The 27,350-nt window shown below is 47.5% G+C and overlaps 3 protein-coding genes across 4 annotated transcripts in view; 2 read left to right on the top strand and 1 right to left on the bottom strand.

Annotated features, from left to right (window-relative positions):
- The window catches only part of Start1 (Steroidogenic acute regulatory protein-like), a 31,089-nt gene extending 28,784 nt beyond the window's left edge, over positions 1 to 2,305 (top strand). For both annotated transcript variants that reach the window (XM_077706121.1, XM_077706122.1), the window contains exons 11-12: positions 820 to 913; positions 2,091 to 2,305. In XM_077706121.1, the coding sequence (XP_077562247.1) occupies positions 820 to 913; positions 2,091 to 2,204 (208 nt within the window). In that variant the 3' untranslated portion in view covers positions 2,205 to 2,305. The remainder of the gene's footprint in view (positions 1 to 819; positions 914 to 2,090) is intronic.
- Positions 2,306 to 2,650: 345 nt separating this feature from the next.
- LOC144178349 (prefoldin subunit 5-like) lies at positions 2,651 to 6,048 on the bottom strand. Its single transcript, XM_077706124.1, has 5 exons — positions 5,887 to 6,048; positions 5,395 to 5,529; positions 4,876 to 4,950; positions 3,841 to 3,946; positions 2,651 to 2,965 (listed from the first exon to the last, which is right to left on the bottom strand). The coding sequence occupies exons 1-5, from the start codon at positions 5,968 to 5,970 to the stop codon at positions 2,892 to 2,894; spliced, it is 474 nt and encodes a 157-aa protein (XP_077562250.1). The 5' UTR covers positions 5,971 to 6,048; the 3' UTR covers positions 2,651 to 2,891.
- A 197-nt stretch (positions 6,049 to 6,245) lies between these two features.
- O-fut2 (O-fucosyltransferase 2) lies at positions 6,246 to 26,151 on the top strand. The gene is made up of 7 exons (XM_077706123.1): positions 6,246 to 6,512; positions 14,544 to 14,809; positions 15,521 to 15,776; positions 17,742 to 17,808; positions 18,706 to 19,012; positions 20,534 to 20,657; positions 23,207 to 26,151. The coding sequence occupies exons 1-7, from the start codon at positions 6,376 to 6,378 to the stop codon at positions 23,367 to 23,369; spliced, it is 1,320 nt and encodes a 439-aa protein (XP_077562249.1). The 5' UTR covers positions 6,246 to 6,375; the 3' UTR covers positions 23,370 to 26,151.
- Positions 26,152 to 27,350: the final 1,199 nt, after the last annotated feature.

Raw genomic sequence — 27,350 nt, 5'->3', positions numbered from 1 at the left:
GCACCGGTTTCCATGTCAGTCATGCCAGCAGAGCCACTGCTGGGTCACAGTGCCTCCCGTCGGTTTTCTCTTTCCCTTGCGCATCCAACCACACCTTGTGTTCTTGTCATGAGGCTATCCCCATGCTGGAGCATCGAGCAGGTCGAATAGGTGTTGAAGGCATGGAGATTCTTAGTATATTGAGGGCCACCCAAGCGACTCAAGCAATGCAATTCGTGGGAAGTCATCATAATCGCCCAGAACGTGAGGAGTAGCGCACTTGCAGGAGCACTTGTTCCATATATTGAATGTGACGGTGAATGAGAGTTGGATGCATGCGTACAAGATGTTTGGACTGTTTGATATACCCAGTAATTTGAAATATCCGTGTTCAATATATCCGGGAGCGACTGCAGTGTATTTGATACATTTAGCTGTCTTGGCATTTCCATTTCAAAGTGACAGAGTAACATGTTTCGGTAACTTCTCCAAAAACTCCCGTGGGCTGCTCCTGATAAGCATTATTACTGCTCCAAGACATGAAATGCTGCTTTCTGGTGCACAATGCAGAGATGACATAGAGTCACCTAGTTCGAGACTGACAGCTGCGTGGCACAGTGCGGCTGCAGCCACACCGTTGGCCATGGCACTCCAGAACTTGCACTTGCCCCCCCCCCCCCCTCCCCCATTTTTTTTTCTTTGAACAGTTGAAAAACTGATTTAGCCGCCTAGTTGCCGGGTGCCTTGATAACACAGGTGGCTGCGACTGTGTAGTACAACTGCACAGCAGTTTGTTGGGTGGCGCCAATTTGCTGAGTGGTGGCCTGTTGCTCTTCGCAGGGGTGAACAGGGCCCTCTGCTGTACATGCTGGCTCCTTCAGACAGTGAGATCCACCGCAGCAAGTTCCAGTGGTTGCTCAATGTCAACCTCAAGGTATAGTGGGCCCTCGTTAAACGGAAACTACGGGACTGGAAAAGATGCTTCCTTTGTCCGGAATCTCATTTACAGAGAGAATAGGCTATGCATTGTGCGAGGCAAAATTGTGTTAACAAGGACAATGGCACACTATAGATACAAACTTTATGGCACAGAAGTATGCAAGTGGATAAGTTCTCTTTTTCCCCAAATACTGCGAAATTAAACCAATTATCGATAGTTCTTCTGCCCATTCAGCCTTGTATTTGCTTGTAAGCCCTTGCAGCTGTTCCATAAATGGCGGCACCCATACCCGGCAGGCTGCACAGAAACAGTTCGGTACCTTCGCGTTGGAAGAAACTCTTCAGCATTTGCACTCCTGATTTTACCTGTGCAGTGTGTAGGCGTCAACGGAGCATTAGAGAGTGCATCCCCAGGGCTTGAACTGAGGCTCTAAGGCTTAAGCCCACCTGAGCACAACTGCAAGCACACTGCAACTATAAGCCTCGTGATTGCGCTGTACCTGCCCCACTTTCGAGTCAGTTTTCAGTTCCATTTACGCGGTGGTCAGAAAACTTCCCTTCCGATCATGAAAACCTTTTTTCGTTGCCTTAATACAAAACCAACCAACTGCAAGACATCTGTTCCCTTTAAGCAGTACTGTTTAATGAATTTTTATTTATCGAAACTTTACTTTCATTGCATTCATGGAGTCTACCACTGTTAAGAAACTCTTCCCAAACCTTTTCTTCCTAGTTCGAAAGCGTTGTTGGCTACCTAGGCCACTTTTGTTTGAGTTGAACTGTCATTCATGGCAGTTCAACAGCCCGAACTTCATGCTCTCGAGGCCTAATGTCATCAATTGGTACCCACATCTTGAAGTTGCTTGGCCTATTGCAACACTCATTGTTAAGGTCACCTAACGTTAAGGCCAGATGTAATATGTTAGGCCTGATGTCGTGATTTGAGATCTGAAGTTGTCAACCGGTGCCCATTGAAAAGAAGGACTTGGCATTGGACAATGCTTTGCCAGCAGGAATGTATTTATGTTGGTTTTGCACAACATTCCAAACTGTCTGCCCCTTAGTCTCTTTTTTAGGTTTACCGCTGCCTCTGACACTGCTTGCATAAGAATGCTCCGCGCTAGTCACGAGGCACCTTAATGTTGTTTGCCTTCCCCTCCATTCTCTTCCAGGGTTGGATCCCCCAGTACATCATCGACAAGGCGATGGCCAAGAGCATGCTGGATTATGCGGAGGCCCTCAAAACTCATCTCAACAGCATTGCCGTTGCTCAGGAGTGCAGCTGAGACACAACAGCCTGGCGGTGGAAAAAACAATTTTTCTTTTTTAATTTGTTGCGAAGTGGCATATTCTAAATTGAATAAACTTTATACTGTTTTGATAAAAATCCTGTAGCGAGCCAATGCCGCGGCATATGAACAAAATTTGCAGCCCTGCAATGAGGAGCAGATACCAGGCTTGGTCCTCACACACTTATTTTCAAACATGGGGAAAATGAAATGCTGGATAAACAGTGTACTGTGCTCATTTTTACATTTAGGAACTATGGGAATATGGTGGGCTAAACTGTAATATGCGTACCATAACATTTTCCTTCTTTCAGGAGGTTATGAGCAGGAAATTTTCTCCAGCCTGACATGATTTGAGCCAATGTTAGTGACCAACAACTGATCAGTTTTGTAGGCCTTGCATAATGTGGCGTTGCAGCTGGTATCCACTACCAACACTCAGACAAAATTTCTGAACAATATTTATTGCCATTACTGTTAAAAAAAAAAAATCGGGACTACTTGAGCCACTGTTGCGGCCACACATTAGCTGCATCACACAAGCGTTCCGTTACACTTTAAGCAGAGAAGTTGTAGCAATTTGCACTGAACGTGTGTGCTTATCTCCACATGTTTATTGTAGCAAAAGACATAACGCACAGGCATAAATAACTACGTGTTCGCATGGTCTTGCAACCCTTTGTTTCAGCTTTTGGATGCAGCGGCCGCTTGGGCTGCGAAACTGGCTTGGATTTTCTTCTCCATGGTTTCCACAATTGCTGGAAAGGAAAGGGAAACGATGCAGTCTTATTTTTGTGGTACTAGAGAAGATTTTCAATCTGTCCTAAATGATAAATTTGCATGGAGACGGTTCAGTGATGGGTACTCAATGTATTGCAAGATGCCATCTTGATAGTAGGTTTGGCTAAAACAAATTGAGGATGGCTAGTTAGTAGAAACACACTGAAACACCACTTGATTTCAGAGATGAATAAAAAATATCAAAGCCAGTGGGAACAAATAGGGAACATTCACACTTGTATAAACTTGTCTTAACTGGAATCGAATTTGTCTACCCAATAGCTCCAGTGTCGAAAGAAAAGAGGGAGGGGATCCATCTGTGCATTTCGCGATGCAACTGCACTTTTTTTTTTTAATAGCAGCTTAACATAGACCACCGCTTTGAACGCAGGGATTTCAGCTACCCAAGTGTGATATGAACTGCACTTGACTATGCTGGACATAAACTGTTTAAAACATGTAAACCTTGCGTGTTGAAAAATAACGACTGTGACGCCACACCATCTGGAACAGAGTCTATATGCTGCCCGCTCATTTTTAGCTCTCTCACCCCAGTCGCATAACAAATCACGGCAAAGGGAGACTGGCAGTTCAAAGCCTGCCCCTTGAACTGCAAATTCCCCAGCAATGATTATTTTGCATAGAACACAAATGTGACTCATTTTTTTTAATGAACTCATTTGAGATGCTTTTACAGCTTATTGTATCTGTGTATAAAGGCAGCCAATGATGCCTGCCCATTAGTGCAGAGGTGATGCCTTGTAAGGTACAGACAGCAATGTGCAGCCTCCGAGCTATGTGTTAACGTTGCTTGCCAACGTGAGGAATGATAATGTGCAGCGTTCTCACTCACCCTCACGAAGGGCCACCTTCTCCTGAGCAATCTTCTGAATCTTCACCATTTGGTCTGTGATGTACTTGACCCGCCGTTTGAAATAGTCTTTTGACCCAGAGATGTCCTGAAGAAAATAGTGCCAGTTTAGCAACACACCCTTGATATCGTATACATATAATCATAACCCTATCTACGCCCACTGCAGGATGAAGGCCTCTGCCCACCAACATTATTTTGTCCCTCCATCAAGTGAGTGGTCTTCCTCTACTTCTAGTCCTGTCTCTCAGCAGCCACTCTATTACTCCAGTTGTCCACAAGTTGTCAGTTCTCCCCCAGCCCAAGTCCACTCCTTCCTCTTGAGCTGATTTGCTCCTCGACTCAAAACACTAGTTTCTTGTTTTTAAGCATTACTCCTAACATCCTTCACTGCACAGTTCAATGCGCTAACCTCAGTTTCCCTTCCAAGTGTTCAGCAAGGGGCCAAGTTTCAGCCCCACGGGTCATCACTAGCAATTCTTGCTGGTTGTACACCATATTTTCAGGGACAGAGGTAGTCTACTATCAACTGTCTAGAGTGCTTGTCAAACGCCCCTCAGCCCCTACCAAGTCTACGATAGCTCCACGTGGCTTGCATCCACCTTGACAACCTGGCCACTTCAAGCATTTTATTACCTAGGCTGTGAAGAGGACTTCCTGCATACCGATTTTACATTACTTTCAATTTATGCACGCACATTTATCTAACCTCTCTCTCTGCACAACGGAGCTTTTTGGGTGGAGGTCCTAAAGCATTTTTCGCAAGTGTTCTTGCTGTTATAACTGGAATGTTTGCCAGCAATAACTTCTCACAATATTGGGCCCAGTGCTTGCCCCTGGAAACTTGGCAAATACACACTTTCTGGGGTTTCAGACAAAATGCGAGATCGCTGTAAGCCAGCAAGCCAACGCCTATTTGCCAGGGAGCCTGGGACAATTGCTGCTGCAGCAAGCATTTGCGGCAGCCTTTAGCTGCCGGAGGTTGCCGAAGCTTGCCGGTCAATTTTCAGTACTTGCCGTTTCTATGTAGTATCCTGTGCCGATGTCCACAGTAACCTTGTTGACGTCCACAAGCCTACCAGGCACATACATCTGAACGCCCAAAGGTCAAGGAAATTGTCCTACAAGGATGCCTGGCTTGAAAACCCCATCGGACACACTACTGCGCCACTTTTGGTGCCACTGGCAAAAATGTTCCCCAATTCCTTCCAAGAAACGTGCACAAAATGCGGAGAGATAGCCACGCTATTTCACGCAACCTGGGCGTGCCCGCTCATCTGGCCCCAGGAAAACAATAGTATACAGATTAATCCTATCGAGACATGGGAGGCAGCCCTTACCAGCTCATCTCTCGAAGATCAGCTACGTCTGATCCAGAGAGCCAAGGTGGGAGCCGTTGCATCTGGAGCCCTGGACGTTGGGCCCCACCCATGAACTCCCTTTCAACTTTTCACCCCTGCCCCCTTCCCCTTTCTTCTCACAATAAAAGTTCTACAACAACAACAACAACCAGCGTCAAAATCGATGCAAGGATACGGAGCTTGTCAGAGGCACAAGCACCTCTTTTCCTTCACAGGAAGGTTTCAGAGCATCCAGAGAATTTTCAGATTCCTGAAACCTTGTTTGTGCCGATTTGAGCTGCTGCAGTGAGGTACTGAAGAAATCGAGTTCCTGTAAAATGCACAGACGTGAGTACAATTACACAACGAATGTTTTCAATAAATAAACGGAAGGGAACCACGCCGCATACATAGCTGAGCACGAGCAGTGAGCAGAGATACAAGAGCCGAGCGTTCACAAAAAAAGGAGGGAGGGAGGCACAAATGAGGCGACTCAGAAGCGAGGTCTAACCCCTCAAACTGACATGCAGAATTATTCAAGCATCAGAGCCTGTCGCAACTGTTGGGTTAGAAGTATTAAGCAAGATAAACCGCGGAGTGAGCACTTACGATTACCACCCTTCTAAAGACACCTGCGGCCTTTTTGGTTCGCTATTTGTGGTTGGCACATCGGAACTTATTCCTGTACCTGTTCGATGTGTTGCTTGAGTTGTGCGAGAGCCCCGATGTCAAGCATGGAGATCGAAAGCACGTTTTGTTTGTCCCCAGACATATTTTTAACCGCGTGCAGATGAATCAGGCCCTCCCAAAAATGACAGGACTGGCAAGGCTTTCGGATTTCATCGGCTTGAAGCGACTTATGACGCTTATATAGCTTGAGCAGTTTGAGTAATGAGTTGACTACAAATGACTGCAAAGGTTTTTGCTCTAACTTTATTGCTGTAGGCAATTTCGCTTGTTTTCGCAACGACAAGAGTTGTGATTAGAGCCCTAGCAGCCCTAGCTCCCCTAGCCACACGCGCACACGCTGCGTATGAGCCGCCCAATCGGCCGCCCAATCAGCCAGCTTGAAGCCACCGAGTCTGGCGGACTTCTTTTGAGGCATGTTTGCGGGGTTTGTTCAAAATACGAAACATGTTTTTACCTTTTACCTAAACCTCTGAAAATTTAATGCGCGATGTGGCTAGTGAGACACTCCAGTATCAAACCGAAAGCAGCGGTTTTTTATGTTGTCATTGTTCTGTGCGGTGTTGCGAGATCGCACACTCCGTGCAACGGTGGTGAGTCGTCGTGCTCGAGCCATCCTCGGCTTCGGTACGTATGAGCTCTCGTGTTGTTTGTTTCCTGAAGTTTTTTTGCATGTTATAAATTGCACACTGGTGCCGTTATACAGGATACACTGAACCTTGCTTCAGTGTTTCAAATAAGGCCTTATAAAATCGAGGCGAAAGGAATATTCAAACCGTCCAGGGACGCTGCAAAACATTACCCATCAATGTATAGTGCGTAGTGGACAGAAAACATCGATTCTCACTGAGTATTGTGCTGCCGAGTAAAGTGTTGCTGGGTGAGTGATGTCGCAAAACACGCCAGATGATGATAGCTTTATTTCGCCAGATGAAAAAAAAAAAAAACCCGCCCGCATCTTCCAACGTGGGGAACTCGAGTAAATGCGTCGCAGAGTGGTGGGGGTATCGCGTGAATGTTGCGTAATTGGCTGTGGTTTGGGAATGCTTAATTGTTATTTAGTCTTTATTATTCTTATTTATTGAATGAAGGAGAAGCGAAGGCAAGGAGTGTAAAGTTAAAGTCTGTCTTTATTGCTTGGTGCCGTCAAGCAAAGCGTCAAGTCAAGCGAAAGCCAAGCAAAGACGCCCTTGACTGAATTCCGAACGCGCGCTCCGCCGCTTATATACACACCGCCCGCGTTCGAGGGAGAGGAGTACGGGGGAGAGACGCGCATGCGCACACTTCCGTACACAAGCGCGCGAACTTTCCACGTACCCACCACGCCGTTATCACGTGTACACGCCCTGCCGCCGTTACTGTTGAGCGCGACGCAGCGCACGGGTAGCTACGACGCATGCGCGCACAGACGCGCTCCCCCCGCACCGCCGCAGCTGTTGTTGAGAGCGACGGAGCGCACGGGGTACACGCGCTCCTCCCGCACCGCCGCACTTGTTGTTGAGAGCGAGGAGGGTACGGGGTGAGACGCGCACCTGCGCCTCGACGCGACGCGCATGCGCAGTGAGCGTGTGAACGGCGCCGACAACATCGACGAGTGACATCGCGAGCCTAAGAAATGCTCCGCATTTAAAAACGGCCGTATTTCGACTTTAGCTGGGCCGTGTTTCGCTTCCCACGAGACGATGCGAATGCAGACGATGATACTTAGTTGCTGTGCTGTGTTGCTCCTGCTGCGCGCCGATGCATGATGATTACAGGCTCTCCCTTCGTGTCGGGGCGTCATCCAAGAGGGGTGGTCGAGGTCCTCCGGAGCGATGTCATCTCCTTTGACGGTAACCTCCATCATGCTGCTGCCGAGACGCTGACCACGGCCGGCGCGCTCGTGCAGCGGAGTGAAGGCTGACGGCACGTGCTGTGGAATGCAGCCGGCAGCCGCGCACAGCTTCGGCGCGAGGCGTGGTTGATGCTGTTCTACGCTGTGGCGTTAGGGTTAGATTTTGAGTGGACAGTTTGACTCGCCTGTTGGGTCGAACTTGACGAAAGCGGTGTCAGGAGAGTCCTTACATCATGCCGGAACCGTTGGTGTGGAAAACAGGTAGCAGGTACTGCTGGTTCGCTGATTCGTCACCAACAATCCCTTCGTGGACAATCGCTGCAGGCCAACTCTGCCATCGCATCTTCTTCTTGTAATGCCTCTTCCAGCCGATGCCGCCGTCGACCGGCGCGATCGATTCCCCCGGTGCTCCCTTTGCCGGAGGACGACATCAAAGTGATCCTTCGACCGAGAGGTGGTCTAGCCCTCACCCAAGTCCCTCTGGCTACTCTGGCTGACACCGTGCAGAAGCAAGCGGGACTACCTCTTCATGAAGAAGATCAAATCCGCATTCACGCGAGGGCGAATTTCATCATCGCTAGCACCCCGGACGAAAGCCGAGCGCAGAAGTATGCGAAGCTCGAGGCGTTAACTTTGAATGGCAAAGAATACCCGCTGTCCACGCACGTACCCGCCCCATCTAATACAGCGACGGGCGTCATTTTCAATATCCCATCCGAAGAAACCCCAGAACAAATACTCCATAGCATATGCCACTTCAACCCTGGACTCGGAGTCCTCGACGCCAGGAGGCTGAGTGACTCTAACATAGTCCAAATTCTCTTCGATGGAACTACCGTACCTTACTGGGTTCGGTATCGCGCTGCAACATACCGCTGCAAGCCATTTCGCAAGAAATCAGAAGCCTGCACTTTATGCTGGCGGCCAGGACATCGACCCGACGTCTGCCCAACTGGACAAGCCCTCTCTCGGTGCTCAACCTGCGGAATCGTCAATGCCCCGAAAATCACCCATGTGTTCCGCAATGCATCGTTTGTGAAGGCCCTCATGCTACTGGAACAGCGGCGTGTCCCAAGCGCTACCAACCGCGCCGACCTGCCGTGTCATACGCTAAGGCTGCAACTTCTTCAGGGACTCTTTGTGCCACGGACTTTCCACCGCTGCAACCTGCCAAGGCCTCAGGTACTCTTTCCTGTGGACGACCAGACCTTCTGTGTCGCGCCGGCGCTGTACAGCTCCCTCCATCGGGCATCGACAAGACAAAGGTGAGCTGCCAGCGCTCGCCTCTCAGTGCTCCATCGCCATCATCATTACCCTCGTACGTTACCTCCTCTGATACGCAAGCTGAAATTCTTAAAGAATTACAAGCTATCAGGGCAGAAATACTAACCTTGAAGCAAGAAAATGCAGCATTGAGACGCGAAAACAGCCTCCTGAAACAACAACTGCACACTAGGCCCGCTATACCCTCCGTGCAATCAGAGCAGCAATCAACTCCGGCCTCCCAGGAGGTTTCCACTCCCCCACCAATTAAGCGGAAAGCCACGGCTAACCCTACTACCTCCGACACTACACCCACCCCAACAGAGGATCGTTTCGCAGGGATCGAGGCGGCATGCAAGACGGCTCTCGCGCAGCAGAAAGAAGAATACTTACAGCTCCACCAAATTCTCTTAGCCAACCAGGCAGCCATGCAGGCCACCATTGAATCTCTTCGTGCCGATATACACAACTGCATGCGGGGAATCGCCGCCACTACCAGCGACCACACTTTGCCGCAAAATACCCCCCTTCCGCCTAGTGAGTTTTAGGATGAATAAGCGGGACGCCGAGTGTTCTGTTTGGCAGTGGAATTGCAGAGGCTTTACCCGCAAACGCCCCAACCTGCAGTTACTTCTCTCCACTGAACAAAAAGCCCCTGTTGCAATAGCACTACAAGAACCTGGATCTAACGTCAAGTTGATGGGCTATCAGGCCTTCCAATCTCCGGATAACCCATACACTGCAGTATTGGTTCAACGTAATATTCCCGGTGAACGCTCACAATTTGACAGCATTGATATTCCACATGATTTGGTTGTCCTCTACCCCCTCAAGCGCAAAGCCTCCCGATTGTATATTCTCAACGTGTACAGTAGCCCCCGTGCGCACTCACACAAATTCAAGCAACTTTTTCACCTTGCTATTCAAGCTTCGCAACCTCACCCTTTGCTCGTATTAGGTGATTTCAATGCCCCCCACACAGCTTGGGGTTACACACACACTACCCGCAAGGGCCGACTCTTATGGGAGCTCACCCAGGGTCAGCGCTTTACAATCGAGTCCGACCCCTCCACCCCCACAAGAATTGGCAATAGCGTGCAAAAAGATACTTCCCCGGACCTTACTTTCTCACGCGGGATCCCAGAAGTTCAATGGCTCTGCACACCACATACGCTCGGCAGCGACCATTTCATTATACGACTCGATCTACGCCTCCAATCTGAAATCTTGCGCCGACCCCGACAGAAATACCTGACAGATTGGGATGCCTTTAGGAAAACCTGTGCAGTGTCAGAGTCCCCTGAAATATCCTCTGAATCGTATCATACCTGGGTCAGCCAAATTCTCGATAACAAACGCACTCACGACAATCCCGTAGACCCCGAAATACCTGCTGAATTAGTAGATGCCCGCCTGTATCATCTGTGGGACGCTTATCGCAGCATACAGCGTAGATGGCGTAAGCAGAAACATAATAAGCGCCTTGAAGTTAGGTTAGCCTCTCTCGCTGCAACGATAGAGACTTATACCTCTGAACTTGCTCGTGCTCAATGGGGCCAGGTATGTGAACAGATGAAAGGTAATCTCAGCATGAGGCGTACTTGGTCCCTCCTTAAACACATGTTGGATCCCAGTCACTCACGAATAGCTACCAATAATCGGCTCATGAAAATTATTCAACAATTTCCCGGTGAAGATGCACAACTCCTAGACCGTCTTCGTACTCTCTACATAGCTGAAGGGGATACCATGGAGCTGCCGTCATACACGGGCGATAATAATCCGGACTTAGACAGAGAAATCTCCGAAACGGAAGTCAGAGCGGCACTCATGAAGATTAGGCCTGGATCAGCACCTGGGCAAGATGGTGTAACCAATAAACTTCTTCGAAAATTAGACGACAACTCCATCTACATCCTCACACAGTACTATAATCTCTATTGGACCACAGGCACTTTGCCTCCTTCATGGAAGCACGCTAAAATAACTCTAATACCTAAACCGGGCAAACCATTGAAATTGGAGTATCTCCGCCCAATATCCCTCACTTTATGCGTAGGGAAAGTTCTTGAGCACATCATCCATGCCCGCTTAGTTCAACATCTTACCAAAACCAATGCACTTCCCCACACCATGCTAGGCTTCAGGCAGGGTCTTTTGACACAGGATCTCCTTTTGCAACTTCAACATAAGATCATTGTCCCGGCCTCCAAAGTAGATACAGCTGCTATTCTAGCACTAGATCTCACCAAAGCCTTCGACAGAGTTTCACACCGAGCTATACTCCAAAATCTGGCAATGTGCAACCCCGGACAACGGGTTTATACTTATATTAAAGAATTCCTTACTAATCGTACTGCCGTGATTCACATCGGTGATTTAGTATCGGACACCATTCACATGCCCTCCTTTGGTACCCCTCAAGGTGCAGTCCTTTCTCCTCTCCTCTTTAATTTGGCTCTCCTTAATCTCCCTAAGCGTTTAGCTCAAATTCCACATCTTAGACATAGTCTATATGCTGATGATATTACTATGTGGTGCGCCGGAGGTAGTGATGCACAAATTGAGGAGGCGCTTCAGTCAGGCACAGACATCGTCGTAGCAGAAGTGGCACTGGCCGGTCTTGAATGCTCCCCAAGTAAGTCGGAGCTCTTGACCCTCCCTGCCCCCCGCCGGTCACGCTCCACTCCAGACATAACTATACGAATACAAAATAATCCCATACCATGTGTCCCTATTCTTAAAGTCCTCAGTTTGACCATACAGCGCAACAGAGCCAATACGCGATATATCTCTCAACTCACCTCACAAGTCAACCAAACTATTGGCCTCATCCGTCGCATAACAGCTCGAAACAAAGGAATGACGGAATTTGAGCGCCTCCGGCTGGTTCAAGCATTCGTGCTCACTCGCCTGACATACGCCCTCCCGTACCTTAACTCAAGTAAAACGGAGCTGTCTAAAATCAACTGCCTCATACGAAAAATACACAAAGCGGCGCTTTTACTCCCTCAAAGTACTTCCACTGCCAAACTGGAACGCCTCGGCATTTACAACACAGCTGAAGAGCTCATAGAAGCTCATTCTGTCAGTCAACTTTCCCGCCTTTCTACCACTTCTACTGGCAGATACATCCTAGAGTCGCTTGGGCTTCATGCACCGATTGTTACTGACTCCAGAGTCTACATCCCACCCGACTTGCACAATCTCCTGCTTGTGCGGCCGATTCCCCGCAATATGCACCCGGAGCACAATATTAAACGCCGTGAACATCGCGCACACATTCTAGCCCGCAAATACCCCATGGGCCAGTCCACCGCCTATGTGGACGCCGCGAGTTATACCCATCACAACGCCTACGCAGTCACCGCCATCTTTGATCCAAACGCAACCTCTTACCATTCACTCACTATCCGAACGCGCTCCCCTGCCACGGCGGAAGAGGCGGCTATTGCACTAGCGCTGACTCATCGGCCTACCCCAACAATTGTTATCTCCGATTCGAAAACGGCCATTCGAAATTTCGCCCGGGGGATTATTTCCCCGCAGGCTCTCAAAATTCTCCTTCAAAATCCTCCCACTTCCCATGCGGAGTTGGTTTGGACTCCTGCCCATGCGGGGCTGGAAGGAAACGAAGCGGCTAACCTTGCAGCTCGAGAGCTAACCCACCGAGTTGCGCCAGGTCGCACCCCTTCCCATGGAGCCCAATCAACCCGCGACAGCCTTCTGACTTTCCATGAAATTACCTGCCACTACCGCCTCTCTCGCCGGCGCTACCCTCCACCCCATTGGTCACTCTCTATTACCGAGGAACGGTACTGGCGCCTTCTCCAAACCAATACCCTCCCCTGTCGCACCAGACTACATGCAGTTTATCCATCTGTATTTCCCTCTCCCCAATGTCCCGACTGTGGAGCCCACGAAACAGTTGCTCATATAATTTGGCAATGCCCTCAAAACTCATTCCCTCTCATCTCTTGTGTGGAGCACTGGGAGGTGGCGTTAGGCAGCTCGGATCCGCGGGTCCAGCAAGGACTCGCTGAACGAGCAGCCCAGGTCACCGGCGCCCTCCAAGCGCTGGTCACCACTCGCCGTTGACCCAACAGCTCCAGAATAAAGTTCTCTCTCTCTCTCTCTCTCTCTCTCTCTCGGGGCGTCGACTGTTTACAACCGTCTTGCCTGTTTCAGCTTGTTTATTCTACTCCTAACAGGTTTTATTGGCTTGTGCCTCCTAGACCCTTGCTATCCCCTTCCCCCGGAGGTTCTAATTTTCATCCCTCCCTCGCACCTTAGGCTAGCTTGCGCCATCTAGTGGGTCACCATGCATTAAAATTGTTACTAAGCACGTGCACAGTACCACCTTCTTTAACTACGTAGTCCGTTGGGGCCATTATCTTATTTTATTTTTTCCCCAGGTCCCATAAGCTATTTCCTTTCCCTGGCCTCGAAATTCGCCAAAGTGTAACGGGGCGGCTTTGTACCGTGTGTAAATAAAAATGCGTGTCACCGCCACCACCACCAGTGCCGTTTAGTTAATCACCTACCAAACGAAAATGTACTGACACCTTCTGGCCACGCTGTTTGGCTACACGGATCTGGGAATACTGTTTTTCACCAATTGAGCCAAATAACACCTGTATAATTCTCACACATTAAAACGGGGTCCAGCGAGAGGGTAAACATGAGGAGTGCCTGTTTTTGTTTATTTACAATTATACTGCCGTCCTAGTGTACCAGACAAAAAGGGTTCCAGCTCGGTTGACTGTGGTCTACTTGCATGAGCATCCTCCTTCGCTCGATACGTTGAAACACAGGAAAAATAAACTTCTACCAGTCATACTGTGCAGATTCACTTTATCAAATGGGGATGGGGAAATGGATCACTTGCTCATAGAGTGACCACATGAGATCGAGAAGGTACACGCTTTGCATCTCCTGAGCACTCCACTGAGGAACTTGTCGTAACTTTTTTACTTTTCTACAAAGGAATATGTTGAAGGATACATTGGATACAAAGTCCTCCCAAGAGAAAATGGTATAGCCTGTATTCAATAGCGAGGCACGCATGCAGGCAACCGTGTGAGTGCGCCGTCACTGGATACGTTGGGCTCCGCAGGATGGGGGTACTTGTCCGTGCTGAGCACATGATATGGGTTGGCCATTCCAAGCTCTAGCCCGCCGAATGCAAAGTAATGCCTCGACTCCAATGTGGGTGCGATTAATGACAACTCGATTGACACCACCGCTGAGAATCGGGTTGAAACGGAGCAGACGACGCCCTCCGGTGTTATTTTTTTCTTCGGCGTACGGCCGCAGCGGCACAAGCCACACCATGTCCGTGGCGCTTTGGCCATGTCCGTGGCCATTTCAGTGCTGCCAAGCGAAGAAATTGACAGCTAAACTTTTCAATGAATACCACCTATAAATTCCCAGCTTGGCGCAGCTAGAAATTTAACCATAAACCAGCTGCTTTCAGCTGCCATTTTTTGTTGGGCTGTGTTTGGGGCTTCACTGTACCTGGCTGTTTTGCTGCTGCTATACATCAGGGATATTTATTGCAGGAAATACTTGCTGTACGATGTGAATCCCGGCGAAGGGTTCAACCTGAGGAGGGACGTCTACATGAGAGTCGCAAGGCTTGTAGCCTCGCTTAACATGGACTTGGACCCTGAACAGCAGTGGGTGCTGGTTCTGCCACCATGGGGACCTCTCTACCATTGGCGAAGCAAAGATGTTGGCTCTCAGGTCAGGATCAAATGGAAAGAGTTCTTCGACATAACAAGCCTGGCAGCTTATGTACCCGTTATGGAGCTGGAAGACTTCCGCGGTAAGCTGGGTTTTATGTTTCACACTTCAGCAGTGTGCTTGCTGAAAAGTAAAAGAAAACATAATAAACCATTGTAGATAACCTAAATTTCTTTTTGTTCTACAAAAATAAAGTAATGCTAAGTCGTTCAGTTTTTACAATGATCTCAATAACTTCAGTTCTTTCATCATCTGTATGATAGTAAACTGCATTTACTGTTTATCACTTTGTTATTTTCTCATAGCAAACTTTGTACCCTTGTATCTGTTCCGTTCTTACTTAACACGCCGCCTATAGCTTGTATTCACTGGCAAGTCACGCATGCAGGCAACCATGTGAGTCCACCATTACTGGTTATGTCTGGTTCCGCGGGATGGCAGTACTTGTCTTTGCTAAGCACATGATTTGTATTGGACATTCGAAACTCTACCCCACTGAATGCAAAGTAATGCCTCAAGTTCAATGTGAGTGCGATTAATAACGTCTCTGTTGATACCAACATTGAGAATCAGGTTGAAATGGAGCGTTGAAACGGAGCAGACAACGCACGCTGGTGTTTTTTTCTTCTTCGGCGTGCGGGCGCAGTGGAACAAGCTGTGCCATGTCCGTGGCCTTTTCCAGTGTTGCCAAAGGAAGAAACTGGCAGCTAAACTTTTCAATGAATACCACCTATTTTGTTCTGTGCAGTGCCTCAGCATTTCCTCAGAGCAGTGCATGAATGTTTATTTCCAGAGGCAGGAACGATGATCGACAAAGTCTTCTACCTGCAGCACTATCCGAGCACATTCAGCTCGACCACCTGGGATGAGAAGTACGAAGAGGCGCCCTGCCTGGAGGACACTCAGTACTACTACGAGGAAGACGACGGGCTCTTCAGTGGCTGGTTCTGGGGCTATCATGATATTGCCAGCAGACAGTTTGCCTGCCTGTCTGTCCAAGGATCGGCGTCCACACTGAAGCCATTGCTTCAGAAGCACTCCAACTATACGTACGTATTAAGGGATTTTTTTATCCCAGCTGTGCATGTGTCGCAGCATTCAGAGCTGGTTAGCGATATCAGTCGTACCAGTTGCCTCTTTGTAAATTGTTTATTCTCGCGTGATTCATGCCGGTTTTGCTGCGCATACCATGTGTACCTCCTTGCCCATACTAAATTAGCGTTGTGAAGAAAACAAGCAAATGGAAAGACAATTGTTCTTAAAAGTGCAACACGTGCTATATTCTCAGCTGAAGAGTGCAGCAAAACTAGGGACAGAAAGTGCAGGACCAACGGATGATGCTCAGCATGCAATTTATCGCGAAAGGTTGAAATATGCTTGCATATTACGTCACCTGTGCCGTTCGCCCAAAAAAAGACTGTTGCAAATGCACTTGTTACTTGCTATTTGCAGCAAAAACTGGTGGATTTTATTTCCCAGTGTTTTGAAACACTCAGTGGAGTCTCGAAAAAGATTTTATGACTGCACCCTTGGGCTGGTGATTTGTTGCACTTGTGAACGTTGTTGCATATGCCATCTTACAAATTTCCATCTCGGACATTATTTACACAGCTTCAGAAGTATGCTTGCAATAAAGGACCTAAAGTAGTCATTTTACTTTCCGATGAAAAGGTTTTACAATTTGCAATTTCTTAGTAGTAGACTGCAAGTGACCTGGCATTCCTTCGGATAGAGCTACGGCATGTTGTGGCAACCCGTGTTTCAATAACAAAAATGATTTACATACTATCACTCTCGTTGCAAACACAAAGCGTGGGACCACAGTCGTGAAAACATTTGCCTATAGCGTACATATACACCATAGCACAAATCATGAGTCCTGATCCCTTTACAATTCAAGCAGCCAAAGTTCGTTTCCCGCCGGACTAAGTTTAATAGGCCACCACTTTTAACTTCCACCACAGTTGGGACATCTCAGAATTGTGTCAAGTCTCTCCACAAGACATTCGGCTATTAAAAGAACTATGAATAAAGGAATAGTAGTACATCCTTTTGCTTCGTAAGCATTATTTGTGAGATGGTTGCGTGAACGAATGTTACAAAAATTTTGACAATGTCTGACGGTTGTGGCTGCTTTCTGTTTGTTGGCCGCTTATGAATCAAACAAGCAGGCTTAAAACAGCCCAATGTCAATTTTTTCAAACGAGGACAAAAGGAGTGTTGTGTCACTGGTCTATCTACTGCAGGGTTCCCCCCAGAAAACTTTCAGAGGTGGACGTATATCAAGACCGAGAGAGGGAGGGAGGGGGGGGGTCTGACAGGTGCATACCGATAAGTGACAAGACAACAGCCGTTCGAGCGCAATCGCTCTGTGTTCCCGACATCGTACGCTTTCAGCCTCCGATTTGTCAGTTTGGCCCAGCTTCCCGTACGAAGCTCTCAACATCAGGTCCTTCAGTCGTAAAGCGAATGACACAGTTCAGTGTCTTCTCATTGAGGCGATTCCTCAGTTGTGTTTTGATGAGTTTCAAAGCTGAAGAGTCTCTCACAGTCTACCGAAGTCATTTCGTTCGCAATTCCCACCAACTTCGCGGCCTGTGTTTATGACTCGTGAGGATTTGTGGCCGTTTTCCTCCGGTGTCTGTGCTTTCCCGTAGCAGTGCGCTTGTGGAAGAGGGCCCCTCGCTCTCGTAACTTCCACTGCCTAGGCACAGAAAGCTGTCCGCCAGTGCAGCAAACTTGAAGCCCGAGAGGGCAGTGGTGGGCGGGTGGTCACAGGAGTGGGCAATTGGCCTGAGTGGTGGTGGGCGGCAAAACCACTGCTGCTCACCCTGGGGAGAACCCTGATCTACTCTGACGCAATTACCTTGCCTAAGGTTGTCGCAGTTCCTTACCAGGTAACAATACTGCGTGAAAATTGTGTGAGGCTACAAGCTTTCACATTGTGCTTGAGGACTCGGTGCAGTGCTTACATTTTTCCCCTGTCCTTTCCACCCTGTTCCATTTCTTCACAGTGCCATTATGCTAGATCGTGCCGAAGTTATCCTCCACGATATTTTCGGGGACCCCGTTTACTGGGAGGTTAGCATCTCCGTTACAGCCTCTTGCCTGCGCATGGCCCAGTCTGACCAGGCCTTGGTCTGTGCTGTCTGCTTTGCAAGCTTGTGCTAACAAAATCTGAACTGCATGCGATGCGAACGAACCGTGGAAGCCCAACGGGGCAAGGTCCAAACACTGGCCCAGTGACCAAGCCCTTTTACTACCCTGTTCATGCGTAGGATAATTTTCGTTCATCCAGACAGGACACTGGCTAGTAGCTGTAGCAGCCTGTTTTTGGTTGGGGAATAACCACTTTGCACAGAAACTACGAATGAAACTTAAGAAGACACATTGAGTTACACCCTAGAATGCTTTCTTTTCATGCCTGCATTTTCCTGAACTTTGCAGGTTGTACCCAGTTCATTGGGTGCTCAGAAGGGAAGCCTTGCTGTGGTTCTGACCCAGAACTTGATGTGCCATGCTGGCGGCATCTAGCCATCATTTTTGCATTAGTATGCAGTGAGATGAAGCATAAAAAATGCAAACAAATGCAGACTGTGGAGCAAAAACAAAAGGGAGACAGAGAGAGGCTAGTGTCATGTGCTGGGGATGCATCTAAGTGCACAACTACAAATGTTCAAGGCATGCTACAAGCAATGCACCAGATGATTGAAATATGCATCCCAGGGACTCACCAACTTGGCAGCGAATGCATTTCCTGTGAAACACCCTTTTGGCCACTGCACATGAGCATGAAATGATGCTTTGTGACAGCAACATGCTTTGCTACCTGCTCCATGCTTCGCATTTATGAACATTGGCATTTGCCCGCCAATAACACGCACTGCTACTTGAGTGAGCAGAGTGTGAGTTTGCACGTAACTGACCTTGGTTTGTGGACTTATCGGCTCGCATCTCTTCTTTTCGTCTGTGGTGCAGATCAGGCGCAGCATGCGGTTTTCGAGCAGGCTCCGTGAAGTGGCTGACAAGTTCCGTCGAGACGTCTTGAACTCGGACGACGAGAGGGATGGCACTCTGCTCGAGGAAGACTGGAGGACTGTTCCAAACCGCACGCAGTATGCCCTGGGGGGCCCATACCTGGCAGTTCACCTCAGACGTCAGGACTACGTGACCGGCCGACCGAAGGACGTGCCCGACCTCAAGTGGGCTGCCGAGCAGATTCAGGCCCTGCTTCGCAAGTACGGCGTGAAGAAGGTGTTTGTGGCCACCGATGCAGGCGATGAAGGTGAGCCCTGTATGAGGACAGGCAGTCAAGAAAGCCATGGGGAAAATGTAGTAGGTCATGTGTTAACATTGGAATAGATACAGTTTTTTGAAAAAAAGAAAGAAAGTGGAGAATAACGTGTCTGCCGGGTGGGATCCGAACACACGACCTCCATCTAGAATACACGTCTGGTGCAATGACCACTATACTACCGGCAAGGCTGTGCTCCCCTCCACTTTCTCGAGTATTTATGTTAAGGTAATTGTATCCTGTGCTTGGGGGTGGTAGCCAGCGCCACTCCGACTACTATGAGTGAAGGGGACCACCTCAAGTAGTCTGAGTTGTGCTGGCTACCACCCCCAACATCATGGATGGAGAGCAAAAAAAAAGGCTATCTGGAGAGCTCTGGAGTGTGACAGTTGTTATGATGAATCCTTGTTTTAATAGAGTCCCTTTATTCGAAGTGTTGTGTGGCCCCCACTGTACTGCATTGAGAGCAAATTGCCTTTACCTTTTTAACAAAGTATCACTTATAACAAAGCCAGTTCCCTATCCCAAGGACTTCATTGTAATACTGTTTACTGTATATGCAAGTTGTGCTCTGCAAGTATTCTTTTTTGGAACTGGTAGATTGTAAACCATAAAAAAAGCTGGCCGCGTATCTGCTCCTTTTGTTGCAAATGTCGTCAATCTTTGTAGACATTTGCCAATGAAATGCCCCCCTTTGCTTTCCTGCTCACCTCTCATGCTGTTCCTGTGCCGTCGCGCTCATCCCAAGCTAAACACACTAAAGGTTTGCTCAAGGCAATTTGAATTTACCGCGTTCCACTGCTACAGGCCGGGTTCCTCGATGCCAGTGCTGCAGTACGGCGGAGACGCGCATGAATCGAGGTCCAGCTTCAAGGTTTATAGAACCGCGTTGCCGTGCTCCACGTGCGTTCCAAGCAGAACGTGGAACCTAGCTAGTGGAACCTTTCGTTGCTGTTGCCACATGATTTCTCATATGCCGCCAGGAGGTGGCATGGGCAACAGCAGGCGGCAGTTTTCTGCAGTAGATGTAGAATATCATTTGCTATCAAAAAACCATGCATCCATGAATAAAGGAACACTGTAAATATGTAAATATCCTTTGTGTATTAATTTTTGGTCTCATATTTCCGTAATGTTTGGTTCATGTTCAACAAAGTTGACAAGTATGAACATTTAAACCGGGCTTAGACGCTCAAATTTGGCTGTGAGTATATAAGACTATTGTGCAGTATGCATTTTACTTTGGCCGGGTGGCTGAATGGAGTCAGATGGACAGACAGACAGACAGACAGACATACAGACAGACCACAATTTCTGGGTTTAAGTAGCCCAAGAAAGACTATCGTCTTTAAAAAATTATTTGTAAATTTATAGCTCTTACCTTTTTTTGTTGACAACTTTCTGAATGCATTGTTTTATGGTACCTAACACATAGTTGAGCCTACTTCTTATTTTCTGTTTGTGCGCGTGCTTTCTTGCACGAGGTCCACATCATGTTGCGATACGTTGCAGAGTTCCAGGAACTGAAGGCACACCTCGGGGACGCTGTGCGGTTTGAGCCCAGCCAAGAAATTCGGAAAGAGCTCAAAGATGGCGGGCTCGCAATCGTCGACCAGTGGATAGCGGCACATGCGAGGTAGGTACTGCTTCATTTGGTTCTGAGGGCGCCTGGACACAGCTTAATCTAGTCAACAATTCAATAACTTTTCGTCATCACAAGGAAGGAGGCTGTGGCTATGCGAGTTCCTCAGCTGAAAGGCACTGCAACAACTGGCGGCGGATGGGCTCTTTTTTTTCCCCTTTAGTCTGTTTTCTCCCCTCCAGAGAAAGATTGAATTTGCAAAGAGCACACACACACATGCATGCATGCATGCACGCACACTGTAACAGTGCCAGACTAGTATATGAACACACTTCCATTTTTGCACTGCTCTAATTAATGATAATATATATAAATCAAGGTAATTTTAATTATGCCCCTTAGTTTGGGGCAGATGACTTTTCGATCTTTACATTTCTTTACCCTTACCTAGGCAGGGTATTGTTTGGTCACCAACTGGTTCCAGTTTGACGCCACCTAGGCACTGGCAAATCTGTGTAGCCCCACTGCAGGTGTTGTCTTGTACACATTGCTCTACATGAGGCTTTATTGGTGCAGTGAAAAGCAAACGGACCATAGACTCGTGAATCTAAAAGAATTTACCCTCTCCACAGCTGTCTGCATTTCTCATTTTAGAAGGACTCGCTTAAAAACTCACCTAAGAGCTGCTCGCCAGGCTCATGGCATTGAAATCCACCTAAATACATTGTGAACTTGGGAGCTTGTGCTGCTGTCTGCTCTGTGTGCATACAAGCCTGTTGAGGCCATTCTTTGCTTTAAATTAAAAAGCTGTCTCGTGAGTGGCAATTTTAAGGGGCCCTGCAACACTCTGAGCAGGGCAAGTAAACCTGCGCGAAGTTTAGCTTACACTGCCAGGAATACCTGAGCCAAATACTAGACGTGCACGTGAAGCGGTGAGCGCGCAAATCACTGTGAAAGACGTGGAAAAACCAACCGCGCTCTCTTCAATTCTCACTTTGCACTCCTGGCATTGCCTAAATGATGTCATTGAGGCCATGGCTGTTTGATCTGTTATCACTGGTCAATTTCGCGGCTTATTTCTTGCATTTTCTGTGACGATCCGCCGTTGTCGGCGCTGTGTGCCAACCTCTTCTATGCCTGAACCTGTACGCACATTTTTACGTTTATTTTGTGTTTTGAGTGCGCACGGAGTTTGAGTGATGAGCTCAATACTTCCCTTTCAACCAGACCTCTCGACAACAAACGTTTATTGCTTCAAAAACGCCCTACCAGCCGGAGTGCGCGCTTGCGGGCAGGCAACCATGCCTGCTTTTTTCTGGCATCAGACTGGAAATAGACCCCTGCACGTTGCGGAGAAAAGGAGAAAACTCCCCAGCCTATGATATATCGAAGGCCGCGGAAGAAAATGCCGCGAGCCGCCCCCCTCTCTGGGAGAGAGCGCGCTGCTTTTGTCACGTTGCCCGCGGTAGAGTTGAGAGGGAATGATATTGCGCTATTTCTCATCGCGCATAGTTTCGGTGATAGTGAACGGATTTTTATAATTCTTACGGGAGGAGATTGCTGGGACAATAGTCTTTACCCCAAAATACATTCCGAGTAGTCCATGTGAAGTGCTGCAGGGTCCCTTTAAATATCCTTGCTCCCTCTTAATAGCTTTTGCTCACAAGCCCACCCAAAATTGCTTTCCTAGCAGCATCTGTGTGTAAACATCTAAAAACATTATGGGCTACTTTCTCTCTGGAAGGAATCGTCAAGAAGGCAAAGTGTGATGACAATGATAAAATCATTGTTGCTTTGCACCATTTGAGAACCACGGGTGTACCAAAAATGGTGACTTTCACTTGTCGTCTTTTTTTATGTGCGCAAACATGTCATGACCGACCCTCGTCAGCTTTATGGCCTCATTTTTTCAAATTTAGCTATTGAACTCAGCTCATCAGTTGGACGAGGTAGATGTGATTATCAGCACTCAGTGACATCAGCAGTTCCTGTGTTGATTGGTCTTCAAATTATGTTTAAATCATCAGCTGTTCCTGTATTTTGCAACCATGCCACTTTTATTAGGGTAGGTATGCCAGAACTGTCTTTAGCCTGAAAGCAATGTCTTGGTTAGACAATTGCGTGGTGCTTATTGTCAATGTTGTGATGCTCGCAAAAGTGCTTGTGGGAATGGACTGCTGCTAGCTTCACTGTACAGAACACACTTGGTTTTGTTCAATACAAAATGGTCAGCCTTAGATCATTTAAGCCAATAAATGCATCTCATCTGTTCAGCAACCTCTGGAGAGGTTCCTTGTCCTTGATATTTCTCATACTCTGGTGCTGTGCCAGTATTAAGTAGAACCAAGGAGGTAGTACTGAAGGTCAACAACTTATTCAACATAGTTACATGAAATGAAGCCGTGTATGTTGTCACTTCCTATGAACTCAAGAATTTGTGATCTCTGAAGATAATGCAAGAGGGCAAGCTCAAAGCATCACACAGTTGTGCCAACCATTATTTTTGCTGTGGCTGTAAAAGTGCCGGGTAACTAAATTTATTGACGTTTAGAACATAACAGACCAAAGTGAATTGAGCAAGCAAAACGCCTTTCTTCTTTCAGATTCTTTGTGGGAAGTTATGAGTCGACATTTTCTTTTCGCATTCAAGAGGAGAGGGAGATTATAAATTTTGACCCAGACACCACATTCAACAGGCTATGTGGAAACGGGCAAGAAACATGCACCCAACCCACAAGATGGAGGATTGTATACCACGGTCTGTGATCAGTGCAGTGCCCGTCAGTGACGTAAAGTGGCTTCCAAGGAATGTTCTACATGTAGCCCCCCTCAGTGTTTAGGATGAGGTGATGGGCTTTAAGCTACTTTTGTTACTCCACGAGCTGTGTGAACATCAAATTTTCACATTATGCTGTGTGTTTCGGCACACCGACACAAATCGGTTTTTGTCTGCGTGGCATAAGTTTGAAGTTATGTGCTATTTTGAGTGAAATAACCTTTGCCAAAGTTTTTATTCACTGATGCACTGAGCACTGGTTTACATTGGGTGTTGCAGTTATAATGCTAGTCTTCTTCTTTAAAGGGACACTGAAGTGATATGTAAACATTGCGGGATTACTAGCGCAAATTGTAGTCCGGAGTCCCCAGGCCTTGTTTCGACCACTCTAGGCGCGTTTACGCAATTTTATTTAGTAGAAAAACTAATTTGAAAATGCTGTCCTCCTCTCTTTACGCTCGCCCATTTTCTGTGGCGTTTTCGTGTGACGTCAGGAGGGGATGAACTGGCAATTGGCTGCGCCACGGCTGCGCTACTGCACGGCTCCCCGGCCGACAGAGTCAGTCGGCCCAGCGTTTCGTCCGCCGGCCGCCGGCGGGTCGTCGCAATCAAGGAGGTTAAAAAAAAATTGCTTGGTCGCAATTCGTTCGCTTAGTTGAAACGAAGCCAGGACACGTTTGTGAATGGAAGAATGTGCCTTTCTTTACTTGGTTTGTTTGTACACTGTATCTAGCTCCAAGTCAAGGTCGCTTCACACAAGCGCTGCACAAGCCGACGCTTCGCTGACTGGTACGCCAGTAGGAAAATATAAGGCCTCTTGAAGGCGGGAGAAGAGTCAGTGAAGTCAATATAGGTACTAAGGAAATAAAATCAACTGATATTTTTACCGTACAGCGTAATACTAGGGCGCGGGAAGCACTTTTTTGCGCTGGGCGAACAAGCACAGCGGTCAGCATCACGACTACGCATCTGCGAACGCTTTTCCGTCTACGAAATGCAATTGCTAGACGTGAGCTACTGTGGAAACTCGGGCGACGCTTACTGCACGATCGCAGTACAACAAATAGTCACCTAAGCTGCTTGAAATGCCAAAACTAAATAAAAGTGTAAACCGGTTGTACAATATATACCCTATATTAGCAAGGCCTTCGCGTCCCGCTCCGTGGCTCAGTGGTCTGGGGCGCTGGGTATGTCACCGCAAATGTTTTGCAAGTCACGAGTTCGAATCCCCGCGGGTACGTGCTTTTTTTTTTTTGTAAGTTAACTTTTTTGTTTTCCGCCGATGTTTTCTATATTGAGTTCACCTTTTTTTGGGCCGCAACGTTCATGGCTACACGAACTAGTTCACAAAACGCGCGCAGGCTGGCACTGGCGCGCTAGCGAGTTCTCGTTGGCGTGCTGTTGCCATAAGCACCGACTGCTTGCAGGCAGTGGGCACAGGCCAGAATGAACAGACCCTTGGCCTGGTGCGAACACGCTTTTTACGATACAGGCATGAGGGAGGCAAGCTCCAAATATGGGGGAAAAGCGCATGACATTTGGGCGTCTGCAGGTACGCGGAGGGCGTTCATGCACTGCGTAGGTCTCGGCTAGTGAATGCTACGACTACAAGCCGTCCTGGGAGGCTTATCTTGTGCATTTTACAGCCGATAACATGGCAGAAGTGCGGTACGATGATTACTGAGATATTGAGAATGCCCATCCAACAACGCCATTGGTTATGTTTTACAGAACCGAAACCGAAACCGAAACTTGTGTGATTGCTAACCTTGGGCATCGTCCAATCACGGCGCCCCTCCTCCCAACGTCACAGCCTTAGTTGGTGTGGCCACCGCAAACCGCGCATGGTAGTTTTTCTTCTTTCGCGCTTTGTAAAATAATTACCGATTTGTCAACCGGATAAACGATGAAAAGTGTGCTAATTTGATCCAGTCTACGCAGTGCAAGCAAAAACGGTAGCTTGACAAATTCACTTCAGTGTCCCTTTAAGGGGCCATGCAGACAAAACACGTTTGGTTCATTCAAAAGATTGCCTCGTTAGAATCATACCGACCCCACTTTTAACGTAAACTTTGCTGAAATAAGAAAAAAAGGGAATGGCCATGACACCCACTAGCTCATTTCCCGCAACAGAACCTGTGATGTCATATGCGACTTCTCTGCGAGTGACTGGGGCCGGCAAAAGCAAACGCAAATTAGCAGGGCTTATAAGCTTGATGAATGAGCTATGTGCGCTTACATTTAGGGCATATTCTTTTTATAGGAGTAAGAATGGTGGGGTAAACATTGCAAGTTACGAAAGTACACGTAAACATAGAAGTACCGATGTGTACTGCTGTTGGTACTGCGCGCACTACACTTGTTTTAGCTGCACAGCACTGCGGCGCTTTGGGGTTGTCTCAGACGACACTGGCTGATTGGCGTAAGTGACGGTGTCTTGTGTGACCATATTTGTCAAGCGAACACCATGTTTCACGAAACGATTATTTTCTACCTTAACAAAAACAAGCCAGGTAAAAACGGTTATAACCAAAGGCAGAAAATGGCTCGCTGCGGTATGGTGGTGCCATCTAGGTTGACTAACAGTAAACAAGGCTCCCCAGCACATATGACATCATTGCAGATGTCACGAAAATACACGATTTGGTGTGAGAATCAAAATTTTAATTTAAATTGATTTATTTGTCAGTAAATAAAGCATTGTTTGCTTCCGTACAAGTGCTGGAGGCACTACAAAGCACAAAAGCTTTCGAATAAAACAAACTTGTATTATGTCTGCATTCCCCCTTTAAGAAAAAAAAAATGCGCTAAAAATAGAAATTATGATAATCATAATTCATAATCTGATTTTCAGAAGGTATTGAGACTGTGTCCCGGTGCATGTCAAAATAATGTGTGCCAAAGTGGTACCTTATGGCAAGTAAATGGTAGAAAACTCCATAGCGGGACCAATGCCCAAGGCACCATTTCCCAGGCACTGTAAAACCTCGGTAACTAAAAGAATTCCACTGGCTAATTTGAATAGCCAACACAGCTCCATCTGGATCTGTCGTAGCTTCTGGCTGGTAACAATGCCCCACAGCCTCGCATTTTGCAGAGATGGGAAGGACCAGGATGATGCAGCCCTTTTTGCCTGCATAACGAGGGAGACTTGCCTTGTGCCCAGGTCACCGACTTCAGCAAAAAGGAAGGCAGCAGTCTAGGCTTTGCGGAATACTCAATTGAAAAGCAGACGTTCAAACAGTGTCGCCTACGTGGAAGATGAAAAAGATGAAATTATTGACAGTGTTCTAGTCTCTGATTGATGACTTTGTGAACATCGTCCACAGCTTTGTGTAGTGCAGCAGCAGTGATTTCTGAGATGCGGTGTGTTGCCAGCCAGTTGGAGAACATGGCACTTCCAAGCAATTCCACTTCCGCGATTGCGTCAACCACTCTTTCTTCTACTTAAAAATTAGGCGTATTTTTTTCTGTGGCAGCTGTGTTTTCTTTCTTCCTTTTGTCCTTTATTTTAGATAAATCAAACTTTTGTGGCCTGGCGGCGTTAAAATTAATGAGGTTTCACCATACCATACCTCTTCAGAACTGGGAAGTTGTACAGAAAGAAAAGCTCGCAATTTTTGACAGCTTTGATTGCAAAGATGAGCGTCTCCCTTGAACTGGAGCCCGAGTTGTGCAAATACAACCACATGGGTGCCAATGATGCACTTGGGTTTCAGTGTGACGAAGACCATCCACATATTTTTTCTCCTACATATTACTACAATGGCAAGAAGTAAATCTTTTCGTTGTCGCTGCTTGGCAGATGTTTCAGAGAGAAACAACGGCATAACAGAGCAATATGGTGTTCTTTTGCAGAGATGGGCAAAAGTAAAAAAGTTGTGTGACTGAACAAATTTTATGCCTTTGTGCTGTGTTTAGTGGCGTCATTGCTAAACTGTGTTTTTGTGTAGGAAGAGGCTTTAGCTTCA

Source organism: Haemaphysalis longicornis, unplaced genomic scaffold, assembly GCF_048455015.1.
Source record: "Haemaphysalis longicornis isolate Haplotype H1 unplaced genomic scaffold, Haemaphysalis longicornis Haplotype H1 scaffold_4, whole genome shotgun sequence".
NCBI classification, from domain to species: domain Eukaryota; kingdom Metazoa; phylum Arthropoda; class Arachnida; order Ixodida; family Ixodidae; genus Haemaphysalis; species Haemaphysalis longicornis.
The sequence above is the reverse complement of the archived record's forward strand: the minus strand, read 5'-3'. Positions and strand labels throughout refer to the sequence as shown.

Excerpts from the sequence above, each read along its gene's own strand:
- O-fut2 (XM_077706123.1), top strand. The coding sequence starts at position 6,376 with ATGTGGCTAGTGAGACACTCCAGTATCAAACCGAAAGCAGCGGTTTTT. Across the intron at positions 6,513-14,543 it reads TCGAGCCATCCTCGGCTTCG|GAAATACTTGCTGTACGATG; the intron begins GTACGTATGAGC and ends TATTTATTGCAG. Across the intron at positions 19,013-20,533 it reads CACCGATGCAGGCGATGAAG|AGTTCCAGGAACTGAAGGCA; the intron begins GTGAGCCCTGTA and ends GATACGTTGCAG.
- LOC144178349 (XM_077706124.1), bottom strand. The coding sequence starts at position 5,970 with ATGTCTGGGGACAAACAAAACGTGCTTTCGATCTCCATGCTTGACATC. Across the intron at positions 3,947-4,875 it reads CAGGATACTACATAGAAACG|GACATCTCTGGGTCAAAAGA; the intron begins GCAAGTACTGAA and ends TATTTTCTTCAG. Across the intron at positions 2,966-3,840 it reads GAAGGTGGCCCTTCGTGAGG|CAATTGTGGAAACCATGGAG; the intron begins GTGAGTGAGAAC and ends TTTCCTTTCCAG.